Here is a 15,836-nt window from a genome sequence, read left to right on the forward strand (position 1 = left end):
TGTCTTAAGACAGTCATATATCTTTTTCACTTTGCATAATTTTAATTAACAGTCAACTTTCATGGGCTTTAAAAAATCATCATCATAATACTTAATTATAAGAATCAGTTGTGAAGATGTACAGTTTAATTGATGAAATGTGAATTTATGTTGTTAGAGAAACAGGGGCGTAGCACCAAATTCTGGGCCCTGTGCATTAACAGTCTCTTTGGGCATCCCACCCTTCATCTCTTGGTCCATGACTCTGCACTCACCTTTTGATGTTTTGAGTTTTTTTTTGTTTTGTTTTGTTTTTTACAAAGTCAATTTGTTTGTTTTTTCCCTTTCCTTTTTGAAGGAAAAGGGAAATCTGTTGAATGCTGAAGGTAAATGCAAGTGCAGTTATGACATGTCATTGTATCTCCCTTTTGACATATGCATCATTGCATTGCTGGCCTACAGGAGCAGTTCAATATTTGTTTATTTGTCTGTGCTGATTTGAAGCAATTTGGTAAAAAAAATAAAAGAAAGGAGTGGGGGTGATTGCAGTTTTCCACTATTGTTAATTGAATGGCAGTATTAATTTTATTTAGCTACATCACAAATGAGTGCCCTTCAACCCCCATACTGTCCTATCTGATCTGGCACGATTATTAGAAATACTGTTTCAGCATTGTTTTTCCGTATCCTCCCATCACTGTCCTAATAATTGTGCTGGTGAAGGAACAGACCACTCAGAAAATCACAGGGCTCATCAAATTATCAGTGAATATGACCCAGTAAATGGAAATGTACGTGCAAATTTTGTTTTTGTGTCATCACAATACAATGCGTGGATCAAGTGTTTATGAGCACTATCAGCGGCTTTGTTACCAAATGTGCAAGTACAGCTGCAGCAACAATGCACATCACTTCCTGGAGAAACAAATACTTAATTTCAGCCAAGTAGAATACAACAGCCAGCACACATAATGATTTTTTTTTTTTTTTTTTTGTAGTACAAAATATTGAGCAGAATCTGACAATAAGGGACTTATGTATCAGAGTACAGGGTTTGCTTTGTATTACAAAGAAAATAAAAAAAAAATCATTATGTGTGCTGCGTGTTGTATTCTAATTGGCTGAAATTAAATATTTGTTTCCTCAGCATATATATATATATATATATATATGTGTGTATATATATATGTATATATATATATATATATATATATATATATTGATCCCTTGAGCAACATCCCTGAGTGACTTCATATAAAACCACATTTCACATTTCCTATTTTCCTATTTACGATAAATAGTGTCAAATCAAAATATAACTCCCTCCCCAGAGCTTAAAAAAAAGTGCCTCCCCCATTTTCAGTCCCTTTCTAACTCAGCTTAATGAAGTGTGAAAAGTGTTATTTAAAAAAAAAAAAAAAAACAGTACTATAAAATAAATTAAAAACACGACACCAAAGATGGGTAATACAATACTATTACTTTTACATCCACAATAACCGCTACTTAAAATAAAATATTGGGGTTTTTAGGCTGGGTATTCCTTTTTCCCCTTGTTGGTGAGTCACGAGGAAATCGCTCGGAGTGGGCGTGGTTTAACGTCATTACGTATAGTGTTGTTACGTAAACCGTCCGGCGCAAAAATTCAAACGCTGAACAGGAAGAAAAACTACAGCTCGGTCTGTTCTCTGTTTGCCTTATTCTAAATTACAACGAGACGCAATAAAGCCACGTCGGATTTCAGACATTTCGAGGTACGCTGAGTGGGCCAAGTCTGTTATGTGGTAAAACTCTTGAGTGTTAGTAAGCCAGCAAGCTATCTGTGATAGTGAGAGCACGTTCTTATTAGCTAATGCTAGCCTGAAGCTAGTGTTGTTATGCTAAATTGCATGTAAAATTAGCGTAGCGGCTAGTTGAGCTTGGGCAACGTTTGTTTTGAAGTTGTTTTGTTCGTTTTGGACATTTAATTAGACTGGTTTGGTAGTTAAGCGAATATGCTGCGTCAAGATAGCCTGTTGCTTTCTCAACAAATTCGTGTACTTTTCAGCTATGTTGACGTTATGAGCCCGTTGGAGTCCCTTTGTTTATGAGTGAGATAGCTATGGTAAACTTAAATCAGAAAAAAAAACATATCTACATAGAACCCATAAAACAGCACTTTCAAAACAAAATTGTACTGTAGAAATGAATCGCACAACGTGGCACCCTTTGTGGCTGCAAAAAGCATGGGGTGAGAAACAAGAAATAAATCATCTGAGGTCTGAATCATATCTAATCTTTGTAATTAAAGGCGTCTTTACTAAAGTGTGCACTTTCCAGTCAAACTTGGTATCAGCTGTTGGCTGTAGAGTAAAACTAGGTCTTGTGGGTGAAACAAATGTAATGTTAATGCCAACTTAATTCAGTGATATAAATCCATATTTCTTTTGTTTTAATTTCATTGTTATTCTCATATGTTCTTTCTTTTCCTTTATTTGTTATCTTCATTATGCACTCCCATACATAAATAAAAATAAATTGTTTCCCCTCAAAAGACAAAAACAATGCAAGTCAGTTAAAAATATCAAAATAGAAATAGGTAAATAAAAGTCATAATTAAGTGCATAAAAGTTATAAGCACCATAATTTTTTTTTAAAAAATCTATAAAGTGTATCATTGCAGAGCTATTAAGGGCCCCTTTAAGTGTCCATAAAGTTCATCATATTTTATTTGTCCACTATCTGTGTGTGTGTGTGCCTGAGTCTGTAGATTGGCATAGATAGTAGAAGGCAGGATGTATGTGGATGTGTGTTGTATGAGATTCTCTTGCATTTTCCAATTGAATCCTAATGTTAACGTAACACGGCCAACTATTGTATGCTGAGTGGTGAAGGGTGTCAAACTTGACTTTAAAATTCAGCTGTAGAGTGGAGGCAGAAACACATGAATGTTTCTACTTTTCTAGGACTTTAACACTGCAAGCCATTTTTTTACACATTGAAAATACTGTGTATTGCTCTTTACAAAATTTACTTACAATTCTATGCTCAATTATACCTCAACTTAAATATGTTTAAATGAAAATCATCATATTAGCCTTTCTAATGCTTCGTTATACACTACAACACAGTGCAGTTAATATGGAAATACTTTTCAGCAAGTATAACATTCTGCTACCAACTTTTTTACTATCTTTCTAAACATTGTAACATGATCCTAGCTATTTTCTTAAACATATGTCAACATGTAGATAATGGCATGTTTCTATATCTCCAGCAAGGATGAGCGCAGCCTCCACACCGGTCTCTCGGATATGTCCAGGATGGACGTCGTCCTCCTTGAAGAACAAGGGTCTTTCCCCTGCAGCCTGCAGCACCCCGCTGCTGGCAGCCTTCCCCGGCAATGATGATGAGCAGGAACGACGTCAGCGCCGAAGGTCAAGAGTCATTGACCTTCAGACTGCCACTGACTCCTCCTTCAATGACTCTGCAGCTCATAGGTAAGCTGTAGAGATAAAGGTTTTGCCAAATTGTGCTTTTTGTTGTGTTTTGAGCATGACTTTGGTGACAGTCTGTCACATAGAGTTTGTAGAGTTTGAGCAACTCTGATTTCTAGAAACATTGAATACCACGGCTTTAAAAGCCAATTTCTCTCTGCCCTGCTAATATGTATCTTGAGATCTTAAAGATAATCTCATTTTTGTATGCAGTGCCTCGGGGACTCCTGCTGCCGTGCCCAAGCTATCAAATGCACAGATCTCTGAGCATTACTCCACCTGCATAAAACTCTCCACTGAGAATGTGAGTGTGTGTGCATGCATAAGATAGAAAGTGAGAGAAATCAGTCAGTGACTCACACAATGTGCCTTTTAAAGTGTTATAATAATTACCCTTGAAATGTAATGGTTTTTTTCCCTGTCTTTGATATTGTTCATGTGTTTAAGATGTATGTCTATGACTTTTGAAATGGAGAGTGTAAAGACTTCAAAGGCACAAATCAGAGACTAATGCATTTCTCTTTTCTTTTTGGCAGAAAATCACCACCAAAAATGCCTTTGGCCTTCATCTGATTGATTACATGGCTGATATTCTCAAACAGAAGGATTCTGAGCTCACAAACTTCAAGGTTTGAGTTTTTTTTTAAATCCAGGCTAGCTTTGATATAACTCTTGGTTCCCCAGACATCTTTGAACTTTTGAATAATTTATTGAAGTTTAATCAAATGTGTCGTACTTTATCTGTTGTAGCTGCTTTCCCGCTTTAACCTAGAAAGTCCTAAAAACACAGACTTTCTTTTTACTTCAACTGTCGAAAAAATGTGATCAAATGTATCTTGGATTTTTTCCTTTTTGTATGATACTTCGATCCCTTAAAGGTCTTTAATATGGTGACGTAGGTAATTAAATCTTAAATTACAGTGTCTAGCAAAGTGTTTTATCTGAACAATGTGCAACATCTCGAGGTAACCCACTGAAAGCTGCAAAACATTGCCTCAAAAGTGTGAAGGGATTGTTGTAATTATTAAAACATAAATATCAGCAGTGTTATTTGATGTTATTATGCTCTAAAAAAAATCCCTAGCAGACTTATTTTACAGGCAGTGTGTATGATTTTTGCACGCCCCTTCTTGTGATATTAAGCGAAATAAATAAAATTGACTTGACCTGATTAGTGCTTGTGTGTCTCCTGCTATAGGTGGCAGCTGGCACTTTAGATGCCAGCACAAAGATCTATGCTGTGAGGGTGGATGCTGTTCATGCTGACGCCTACAGGGTGCTGGGGGGCCTGGGGGCTGAGACTAAACCTGGAGAAAGTGAGAACCTCAGCAATGTCATTTCTTTCTTTCTTTCTTTCTTTCTTTCTTTCTTCTTCTTTTTTTTTGTTTATTTCTGTCAGTTTTTCATTTGGATACACTGAATTACACTGAAGCAAGGATGCAGGATTTGGGGGGCTCTGTCCTACAGAAAGTTATCTTGTTCTTAAAGTATTGCTCCATTATTTTATGTTTTCTGCCTTTTGGCTCTCTTAATTTTTGTGCCTCTTCAGACCATGGTGTGGAGGAGGACAGAGATAATGAGGAGGCTGCAGCAGGTGAAGTGGCCGCCAAGCAGCCGAAGAAAAAGAGACCTCCGAAGAGGACAGTAGAGCAGAACCTGAGCAACATCAATAGTGCAGAGTCTGAGAGGAAGTGTGAGGTATGGTGCTATCTTTACCGAACAGTATAAGTTTAACTGACACCCACCATAGTTCTAGAAGGAAGATAGCTCTGCTGTCAAACTGCAATATGCAGTGTTATTTAAGTAATATTGATATTTATATATTCTGCAGATGGGATAGATGGGCAAACAGAATGCCAGAAGGGCAGTTCCAGTTATTTCCCTGTTTGAGAAGATGAAATGATGCACCTCAGTTTTTCTCTTCTGATACTTTTACTCAATTTTTATTCAAGGCGACATCCCTGCAGTAACAGCATATCATTCTATCAGTCACTAAAACTTCATAATCCCCTCATATCTGCTGAGTGTCTGTCTGATGACTGATAAGTTCATATTTGAGGATTAAGATACATTATTCGACATGGGTCACTAAGCTTTCATCAAGCCACTATCTTTGGTCTCAAGTATGACTGTCTCACCTGACATCAGATAACCAGAAGACATTAATATAAATGAAGGACCCACTGAAGTCTGTTTCAGTACATTGTATAAGTATTTTTGACTGTTATCGTATGGCTGTAAACCTGATCGGCTGTCTTTCTTACCCGCCCAGGTGGACCCCATGTTTCAGCGGATGGCTTCATCCTTCGATGAGAGCAGCACAGCTGGCGTCTTCCTGTCAGTTCTCTTCAGTGAGAACAGTCGTTGCGAGCTGTTATTTCCCTCCCACATGACCCTCCTGGAGTCCAGACCCTCGTACTCTCCTCCACCTCAACAGGGAGTCACTGCATCCCCGTTCATGGGTAAAAAACATTTACCACCACGCCTAAAATGTGTTAAATTTCATAACCATAACTTGTTAGGTTGTCATAAAACACTGTCCCATCAAAAGGATTTGTCTGAAGCTTACTGACAACCTGTCCAGGGTGTACCTCGCCTCTCATCCAATGACAGCTGGGATAGGCTCCAGCCGCCCCGCACCTCCACCCCCCAGAACCCTTATGAGGACAAGCGGCTACGGACAATGAATGAAGCTTACTGCCACCCAGCTGTGTGTCATGTTTTCAGCTGTTCCTCAGTAGCAATGCTAGCTCCTCATCTTTCTCTGCTGTGTTTCTGCCAGCCGGACTGCAACGCTCTCAGGAGAAAAGCGCCATCTGCCCCTCCCTGCAGGATTTCTCCTTCACGAGCTGGAACCCTGAGCAGGTCAGAGAAACCATTTAACCACCGAGCCAAATATTAGAAATTGTTCTGATGGAATACTTTATTAGTTTTCAGATTACAAGGTAAATAAGACCAGCACTTCCTTTAAGATTTTGCCATCCATTAAATGGAAAGACACATTCACACAGAGGTGTTTGATCATATGCTGTTAAGAAGAATATTCTTTTAACTTTACCAGATTTAATTTATCCATCTTAGTGCTGACCTGAGTTGATATGGTTTGGAGTAGCAGGCATTTTAGAGAGATAATTGCTGAGTTTGATGGAAAAAAGTGTATTGGATTAGAATCACAGACTGCACCTTTAATTCAAACCAGTATTTTTTGTTTAAACTTGACGTTTTGATCAGTTGGAAGTCCCAGTCTTTTTTATGCACACACAAACGCAAAATTCCCGCAGATAATTTACCCTGGGAAAGGAGCAGATTATGGCCTGCAAACGCAGTGCCCAGTTAATAAAATATTATCTTGGTGACACCACTGTCAAGATGCTGACACACCAAGGTTGGCTTAATACATCAACTGATATCTGTAAAAATGTGCATGTCCACATGGTGCAAAGACAACAGTGAAGTCCAACTGAGCACCAAGAAATCTCTACAGTTCTCTACCTTCTTCCTCTATCAAATCATCTGCATGAGTCTCATTTACAGACTGTCAGATCCAGCTGACTGTGATTGTGCATCGTCTTTCAGACCATGAATCAGCTCTTGGAGAAGATGAAGCAAGGCGATCACGTGTTTGATGTGAATGCTGAGCCCGAGCCTGAGCCTGAAGAGGACGACTGCCCTGACTTTGACGCAGACTATGAGGAGGGAATGGGTGACTGTGACGACAGACCCAAGGAGTACAAAGAGGGCTGTGAGGCTTCTGGCTCCGGTAAAGGGAGGTAAGATGGCAGATTGTAAGACGGTTGAATGGTGATGTTTGTCTTCTGCTGAGTGGTAGAGGAACTCTTTTACCACTGACCTTCTAGTTAACTGATTTTTCTGTTGTTTTTTATAGTCGTGGGTATACGTTTCTAGAGATGGTTCTCTTTTCTTTATTCCTTTTTTGCACCCTTTCCTTTTCCTCTCCTAGAATTCTATATGCACCTTGTGTTAGGATGGGATAATTTGCCTCCCCCTCAAGAAAATAGCCTTTTTTAATGCTTCTTAAGCTTTCAAGTTTGAAATGCATTATATAATCATAGGGGTAAAATGCATTGCCTATCACTACCAGGAGAGCAGGTATTTGATTGATTACACCATTCTGAATGAGTCAAAATGCTACTCTAACAGCCTCTATTAGCAAGAGATTATGATTTGTGTCTATGTGCTTGACGATTTTAATGGTTTCTCATGCTGGTATGATGGTGTTGCAGGGATGTGATTCCAATCGGAGAGGGAGACATCACCACCATGTGTCTGCAGCTGTCCTCTCAGCCCAGGGAGTACTCATACTTCAGCCCCAGGACCATGGCCACGTGGGCTGGACCCGGCTACTGGCAGTTCAAACCAAAGCACAAGTGTGAGTGGAAAATTAGCATAAACACATAAAAAGAGAATACTCAGGTGTCAGAGTAGAGAAGTGTCCTTCACCAAGACATGTTCTTTTTTTTTGTCATATACTTGATAAATTTGGGCAGACTAGTGCTAAAAGATCATAACAATAAACATTTTTTGTTTTGTATATATTGTAATTAGAGTTAATGTAACCTCAGCCTTCTGCATTTCCTCTCTTTGTGTAATCAGTATATGCAACAGGGATTTTCTAGTTTCAGTTAATTAAGTAGTCCATTATATGTAATGCCAGAAATGTATTTGGATGCTGTGTTATACTGCAGCATAATGTATACACATTAGGCTTATTTTTTGTTTTGGGAGATAAATCAGGCTTTCCCATTTTCTCTAAAAGCCGAGATGTTTGCTAATGGTTGGCCTCTCCTGCTGAATGTGTACAGAGAAACGATTATCTGTCTCATCTGTCTGTATGTTTCTATAGTGGACCATTTGCCTGACAAAGAGACACGTAAAAGGAAGCCCAAGAAGACCTTTGAGATAGACTTCAATGATGATGTCAACTTTGATACCTACTTCCGCACCACAAGAGTAAGAACCCTCACTGCTTTTGTCATTCCAGACACAACATATTAGCAGTTAGAGAGTGTCATCTAGTGTATACAGTGCCTGATGTTTGGTTTAGTTTAGTTGGGTTTATTTGTACACAATTTAAAAACTTTATCAAATCCATATGAATTTTAAAAAAATGGGTCAGGAGAGGTCACGATGCCAGAGGCTTAAACAAATGGACCCCCTCAACTTGAAAACAACCAACAAAAATCAAGAGGAAACAAACAAACGAAACCCAGTCAATTAACATTTTTCAAAAAATAATACATAGGGCAAAAAAGTAACCAATCAGTAAACATTTATCTAAAAAACAAGAGGTACATAGAATGCAATACAAAGTGTAGAGGAAAAAATGAAATATATACACACGTACATATAGATATAGATATATATAATAAAAATGAGGAGCTCCTGAGAGCGTGTTCATATCTGTACACTGTTATATCAGAGAAAATACTGGCTATGTTTTGTTCTGTAAAATGGGCGGTGATGGTAATCAACCTGTCTAGTTTTATATGACTGAATCTTTCAGTAAATATAAAGAAATTGCTAAAGGATGATGCTTCACCTTCCTGCAGGGTTGTGCAGAGTTGTAGGTATGTTTATATTTCTAATATTTATGTCATATACTACTCATTATTAAATACATTGTATGGCATATGGAGAAATATGTTTCTTTGCTTTCTTGAGAGTTAGATGAGCAGATTCATACTAAAGTAAATATATCCAGAGAAGGGCAGAGATTAGCATCAAAACATTGAAACAGGTAGGAAGCTGGCCTGGCTCTGGCAGAAAGGAACAAAATACATAAATCTCACAAAATAATGCTTTTTTGTAAAAATTAAACCAACAAGCTATGTGTTAGTGAGCTTTAGAGGTACAGGTATTTTGTTACCTTTGATGTTTGGCTCCATTTTTCTTTTAACCATCAGAATCTTTCAGTTTTTTTTTTTTATTTATTTTTTCATTTACTCTTATTCTTAGACTAAATTTGGATTGGTTCATTTTTTGGGTACATAGCTTTATTTTATTAATGAATTAATTAAATAATTAGTACTTTTTTGTGGTCATGTTTGTTTTTGTTTTTTAATTATTATTGTTATTATTTTTGCTTGTTTTTAAGTAATTTTCTTGTCATTTTTTACAAATGTCTCACTTTTTTGAACAATTTTGTTTTAAGTTGTTTGTCACCCTCTTCCCTTGTTTTTTAAAAAGAAATGAAGCCAATTTGTTCGAGTATCAAAGGGTTTAGAGCTTGTGAGTTAAACATGTGTATGAAGGAAACCCCCCAAATACAGAGGTATCTGAACTGAATGTGACATTCTCTACTTTCCCTTTACAGGCTGCCACCACTAACAGCAAGTCTGCCCTAAGTGCAAGCAACAAGAAAACAACTCTGCCAGCAGACTTCCAGTTTCCCCCAGAGACACTGTCCCAGCTCAGCCTCAAACCCTCCAGCTCGGTGAGTCTTCATTCCTCCTGTCAGCTGACAGGGCTGCAGGAGGAGGCTGAAGGTAGAGATGCACAAACTCATCTTCATCCTCAGCACTGATATGAGATGAATGTTGGCTGAAGTTTGACATCATTATCAATACAGACCACATAAACATAAAAAAAATAGTACAATAATTACATAATTTTCATGGTCTTAAGCTTTTTATATTAAATTTGACACATGGCATCAGTCAACATGCAATGTCCTGTGAGTATCTGTTGCTAAAAAAAGATCATTTGTGTTTTGTTCACTCTAGTTGAGTCAAGAAGGTCAGAAGAGGCTGTCTGGAGAGCTTGGAGAGGGTATTGGAGACTACGACTACAACAACGCCAACGACACAGCCAACTTCTGTCCAGGTCTTCAGGTCTGAACATTACTTTTTTTTTTTTTTTTTTTTTTTTCAGGCTTCCCACAAATCAGTAAAAAGTCTTAAAAGTACATTGAATTCATTAAGTAAAAAATAAGGCCTTAATTGGTATTGCACTGACTTAAATGAATCTTTCAAAAGTCTTTAAAATGCTCACACATGGGAAGGGGGATTTTTTTTTCTGACATTCCATTGTAAAATCAAAATATAATTGGTCTTTTTGTTGTTGTTGTTGTTGTTGTTGTTTTGTTAAATAATTTAATAAATTACTTTTGTTAAACTTACCTAATGGGAATCCAAGCAGTGGAATCTCACATGCAGATTGAGAAAACAAAAATCAATCAGAAAACAGGCCAGAAATGCCAGATATTTCCGCCTCTGTTGGGCAACTAAATAGATACCTTTATGATACAATAATATGTTCACGTCTTTCATGTGTTCCACCCTAAAAAGAGTTATTTTTCCAACATTTGATGTAAATAATCTAACCTTTTCACTGGATAAAAAAGTCATTTTTTGTTATGGTAAGTTTAAGTCTAACTTGCCTTAAGCTGTAGGAATCCTGTTTTTATTACTAAGGATTTATTTAGTTCTTGTCAACTTTTACAAAGATCGAGCATTGTCATCGGATATTAAAAACCACATCGCAGATTTTCAATCCTTCATCTCTGTCCATCTTCCTCTTCAGGGGCCTGACAGTGATGATGATGTCGAAGGGTTTGCTGGTTCAGACGACACACAGCCTTCAGGTGATAGTATGCCTCTGCCCTCACAAGATCTAGAGGGCGTCTCAACCTACGGGGAGGATGATCTGGTACCTGAACCACACAGGGTGAGTAACACAAGGTCTTAGTGCAGGTGATACTGTAGGTGGTTCTTGGCCTTTTAAAGATAACTGCTCTTCACTCAAGAGCTTTTGTAAAAAATTCAACTCAGTTTTCAGTTTTATTTATTAAGCCCATTATCACAATTCACAATTTGCCTCAGGGGGCTTTACAGCATATGACATCCCTCTGTCCTTAGACCCTCACAGCAACTAAGGAACCCCCCCCCCCCCCAAAAAAAAAAACTTTTAACTGGGAAAAAATGGTAGAAACCGCAGGAGGTGGCCCTGGGGAGTGATCCCTCTTCCAGGACGAACAGATGTGCAATAGATGTCATAAAGAACAAAAAAATTACTGTAATGACCAAATGATACATAGGAAAGAGAGACAAAAAGAGAGAGGGAGGGGTAGAAATGCACAGCAACAATAATAGTAACAATAGAAATAGACATAAACAAAAATAAATGTAATTAATGATAACATGTAATATTACATGCAAATATTGCAGTTTATGGGTGTGGCAATAACAACCATATGTGTATTATAATAATAGTAGAGGTATGACTAATAAAAATGTCAGTAGTAGTTGGTGTCGATTAGGACCACGTCATCAGTGCAACCACAACCCGTGATCCAGGTGCTGCTGCGGGCAGGATCATGGCATCAGCACAACTACGACACGGGCGCAGCCACAGACAGGATCACAGCATCAGCACAACTATGACCACGATGTAGAAATATAAAATGTGATCCAAGAAATATCAAATGTGCTCATGATTCGTGAGGCAACATAGCACTACAGTGACAACAACCAAAACTGCCTCATAATCTTTCAAATTCTATTTCTAACAGTACAATTTTAATACCTGAAATCCATTACAGTCAGTAACACTGAAATTGACACGCTAAACTGAACGCTTTGGGCACATTTTACACAAAAGATTTTACTAATGAACTGAAACTTTTTTGCTAACTTTTACATAATTAAACTTGCATCATTGCTTATTTTATAGGTCAACAAGATTGAGATCAACTATGCTAAGACAGCAAAGAAAATGGACATGAAGAGACTCAAGACCAACATGTGGAGTCTTCTTACCGAAAGCCCCGAAAAGCCCACAGAGGTAAATTACACTGACACACTGAAACCCCAGTCTTTTGTCGTTGCTCACATTTTGTGTTTACATGCAGCCAATCAGGGTTAGTTGTGTATATCTGCGTGCTTCTGATTGTATATTGTGTCTATTTGATTAGTTTTTGCCTTAATGTTCCCTACAGGAGGTGGATACTGAGGAGAAGCCAGTAGTGTGCGGGGAGAAAGCCTTCAGTCAGACCACAAAGACGCTGCTTCAAAGGTACAAGCAGACCTCCTGCTATGCTTGCCATAGGCCCGGCACTAATGAGGAATAATAATGACTGAACAGCACTCAGCAAGAGAGCATGGCATGCATATATAAACACAGCTTTTCATTGTTGATCGGGGTTTCTGCTCAGATATGGACATGTAGATTTAAACACAATTTTTTTCAATGTCTTAATTATTGTAAGGACGTATTTTCATCTGCACGGTTCTATTGCTTTGTTTGATAGATGTATAACAACTAAAGAGAGTCTCAGTCAAATTTGGTAAGATTTAGCCTGGCAGATACGCATCATTTAAACCCTGCTGTGAGCCAGCAAACAGCAAAACCAAATACTGCTACTGCTTTAGGGCCCCTGCACATGTCGCAGTTTTTGAACCCTCAGATTCACTGTTTTCAGTGTAGGCATGTGGTATTTACACTCAACTGATATCCAGTTTAGTGCTTTGCTGGCTTGAATGGCGGTCTAAAAAATTTAATCTCACAGCCCTTTTAGACTTTCCAAGTGTTCTCAACCTGGATGGCTTAAATCTAGATAGTGAAACGAGCAGTATCGCGGGGGTTACTCACAAAAAATGATTCGCTGATTTACAGGCGTCTCTTTCCTGATGTAAGTCAATGGGGAAAAGTCTTTCTAGGCTTGTGGGCATCACATGACAGACCCGGATGGTGTAATTCAACGTTTGGTCTGGTTGTGGCATGCAAGCGTTCCCATGTGCCTGTTTTTCAGTGCTGCATCCTGAGATAAGCGAAATTCAACTTTATGAAAGCAGCAATGCACACTGCATGTCATGTGCCAACAAACAGCCCATCGCAACCTGTAGATATCTTCCCTTTCTTCTGTAAACATCAGTCTGTGATAAATATGTGTGTAAGAAGTTGATCATTTTAGCACAGGGCTACCTCGAGCTTTACATTTTACCTGCGGAAAACCTTTTAGTCCAAATACACATTCAAAAACAATACCTGGAAGCTGGCCAGCTCAAAGGAAACTGATGTTTACAGCTTTCTTAATCAGCTATGCACTTAGGATTCTTTTAGTAAGTATTATGGTGTTGGTTATGGTTGCATCGCAACCTCAGATGCAGCCTGCCTCTGCGCCTCTGACAGTTGACACAGTAGATACAAGAGTGGCACCCGACACCTGGCAGTTAAAGACTCCGCATGTGTCCCAACCTTTACATGCGCTGGGTTTGAACAGCATGATTGAAGGAATATAACACTTCTTGTGTATGCCCTTCTCCCTTTCTCTTTTCTCTTTCTTGTCCAGGTTGCCAAACACGATGGCTCAGAACCTGTCGGTGCCTCTGGCTTTTGTCGCTCTGCTTCACCTCGCCAATGAAAAGGTGAGTTTTGTTTTATGGGTGGGTGTTTACATGGCAAAAGACCTGTAAAAATAGAGAGAAAAAAATTGATGTGTAAAATGTTTTATAAACTTAAAGCAATAGTTCAACATTTTGAAAATTACGCTAATTCACGCATTCAGAGAGTTAGATGACATTGATACCACTTGGGTCGATATTGATCTTCTCTTCTACCTCTCTGCTGCAATTTTTGAAATTGTGTAGAATTGTCTTTAAGTTTTTTTCTTCATTCCTATTCCTCTGTGATTAACATCAAACTTTATTTAAATCATTAAACCCTGCGTAATATATTTTGTCAAGGTCAGATTTATGATTTGCTTACAAGTGTCAACAAAGTTGCACATTAGGATGTTATAAATAGGTTCAGTCAACAGATACATTGCTTTTCTAAGTAAGTTCTCAAAGTAACTGCAGGTAACTGTAGCAACCATATTAATGTTTCACTCTACAAGTTAACTTGCTGGTGAAACTAACTAAACTGTGGTTCAAACTAATTGCAGACTATTTTAAAAATTAATACATTTTCCTTTGCTCATTCTTAAAGCATGACAGGCACTCAAAGTTGTCTCATATGACAAATGTGTATGTTTAACCCTTTGAAACCAGGATCGGCATCACTTGTCTTTTGCTGCATTCAGGTGAATGTCACAAGCTATTTGACCCGTTGAACCATGAGAAGGTTTGCTTTCTTTCAGAAACGTAGGTGGTAATGACCAATTTGTCAATAAATGTCCCACAAGCTGAACAAGAACATTTTCTTAAAATTTGTTTTTTAAAAAGTGGGGAGGACTATAGGAAAATTAGAGGGAATAGAGAAAAAGTCCAGAAAACTATATTTTTAATTATAATAATTTTACATTTAAATTATGTGCCTAAAATAGAATAGAATAAATAAAATGCATAAAATAAAAAAATACACATAATACCTATTTTCTGTTGATTTTCGTTGAACTTTTTTTAGTCGTATCATACGTTTAGTTGCTTATGGCTTTTCCCGATGTTTTTGAAACAAATTACACCACTTTGTTTAAGTTTCAACGGTTTAATACATTACTGTGATATATTCTGCTTCTCATGAAATGTTCCCCACCTTACAATGATAATTTTCCCATAGACATAACATGAAATACCTTAAACTAATAACGCACAAAGAAAAAAGGACTTTGAAATGTAAAAGTGTACACACCTTTCATGTTTTACTTACCCTGGAGATAACCAAAATGGGCTTATTTAGACATGTGGCTATCTACTGGAAAATGGGAAGTATTTATATGTATTTATTGTTGTGTACACAAAGGAATATGTTCTGTTTTTTACAGAATTTGGAGCTGGTGAAGGTGGATGACATGTCAGATATCATCATCAGACAAGGCCACTGAGGAGAGATCAATGATGGGATGTTGTATGTTTGAGAATTGCTGTTATTCTCTGCTTTTTCATCTCTTTTACTGTTTATTGTACGTCTCTTTCTTTGTGACACGCTCTTGTTTAGATTTTTTTTAATTCATTTTTATAGGAAATCCAGTATGAAATAAGAGCTCAGACATCAAGTCTGCCTCTTTTCCTTTAATAGCATTTCCCTTTTATTCTGTACTTCTCCTGTGTGTAGATAACTTAAACTGCTCAACCACCGCACAAAAATTTATATTGTCAAAAGAAATAAAAGCTTTTTCTAAAACATTCTGTGGAAATCAGACTTTTTCCCCCCACAATTTATGTTTTCCATAATGCAATAGACAGTATTTTTAGTGCTAATGCCTGCTGGGCAAATTGTTTTCCAAAATCATCATAATGGCTTGAATTATTTTTAGCTGGGTGTGATTCAGAGCAGAACTACTGAGGTTGTCTCACATCATGTGACGTGACAGCAGGAAATGAACGACATGTAAGCGTAACGCTGCATTCTGAGATAGAGGTGAAACCGGTTGGTCGGGGCTGCTGCAGGTAGCTGGGTGGGACTCGGTATGACATCAGTGCG

At 37.9% G+C, this 15,836-nt stretch overlaps 1 protein-coding gene across 1 annotated transcript; it reads left to right on the forward strand.

Moving 5' to 3' along the window:
* The first annotated feature begins 1,622 nt into the window (after positions 1-1,622).
* On the forward strand, positions 1,623-15,536 carry ncaph (non-SMC condensin I complex, subunit H). The gene is made up of 18 exons (XM_042488288.1): positions 1,623-1,733; positions 3,236-3,458; positions 3,669-3,759; positions 3,992-4,084; positions 4,654-4,771; positions 5,005-5,153; positions 5,728-5,917; positions 6,238-6,320; positions 7,032-7,225; positions 7,700-7,845; positions 8,320-8,426; positions 9,790-9,909; positions 10,199-10,306; positions 10,998-11,141; positions 12,147-12,257; positions 12,412-12,488; positions 13,765-13,840; positions 15,178-15,536. Exons 2-18 carry the CDS (start codon positions 3,241-3,243, stop codon positions 15,235-15,237), a joined length of 2,085 nt encoding a protein of 694 aa, XP_042344222.1. The 5' UTR covers positions 1,623-1,733; positions 3,236-3,240; the 3' UTR covers positions 15,238-15,536.
* Positions 15,537-15,836: the final 300 nt, after the last annotated feature.

This window comes from Plectropomus leopardus, chromosome 6 (assembly GCF_008729295.1).
Source record: "Plectropomus leopardus isolate mb chromosome 6, YSFRI_Pleo_2.0, whole genome shotgun sequence".
Classification (NCBI taxonomy): Eukaryota; Metazoa; Chordata; class Actinopteri; order Perciformes; family Serranidae; genus Plectropomus; species Plectropomus leopardus.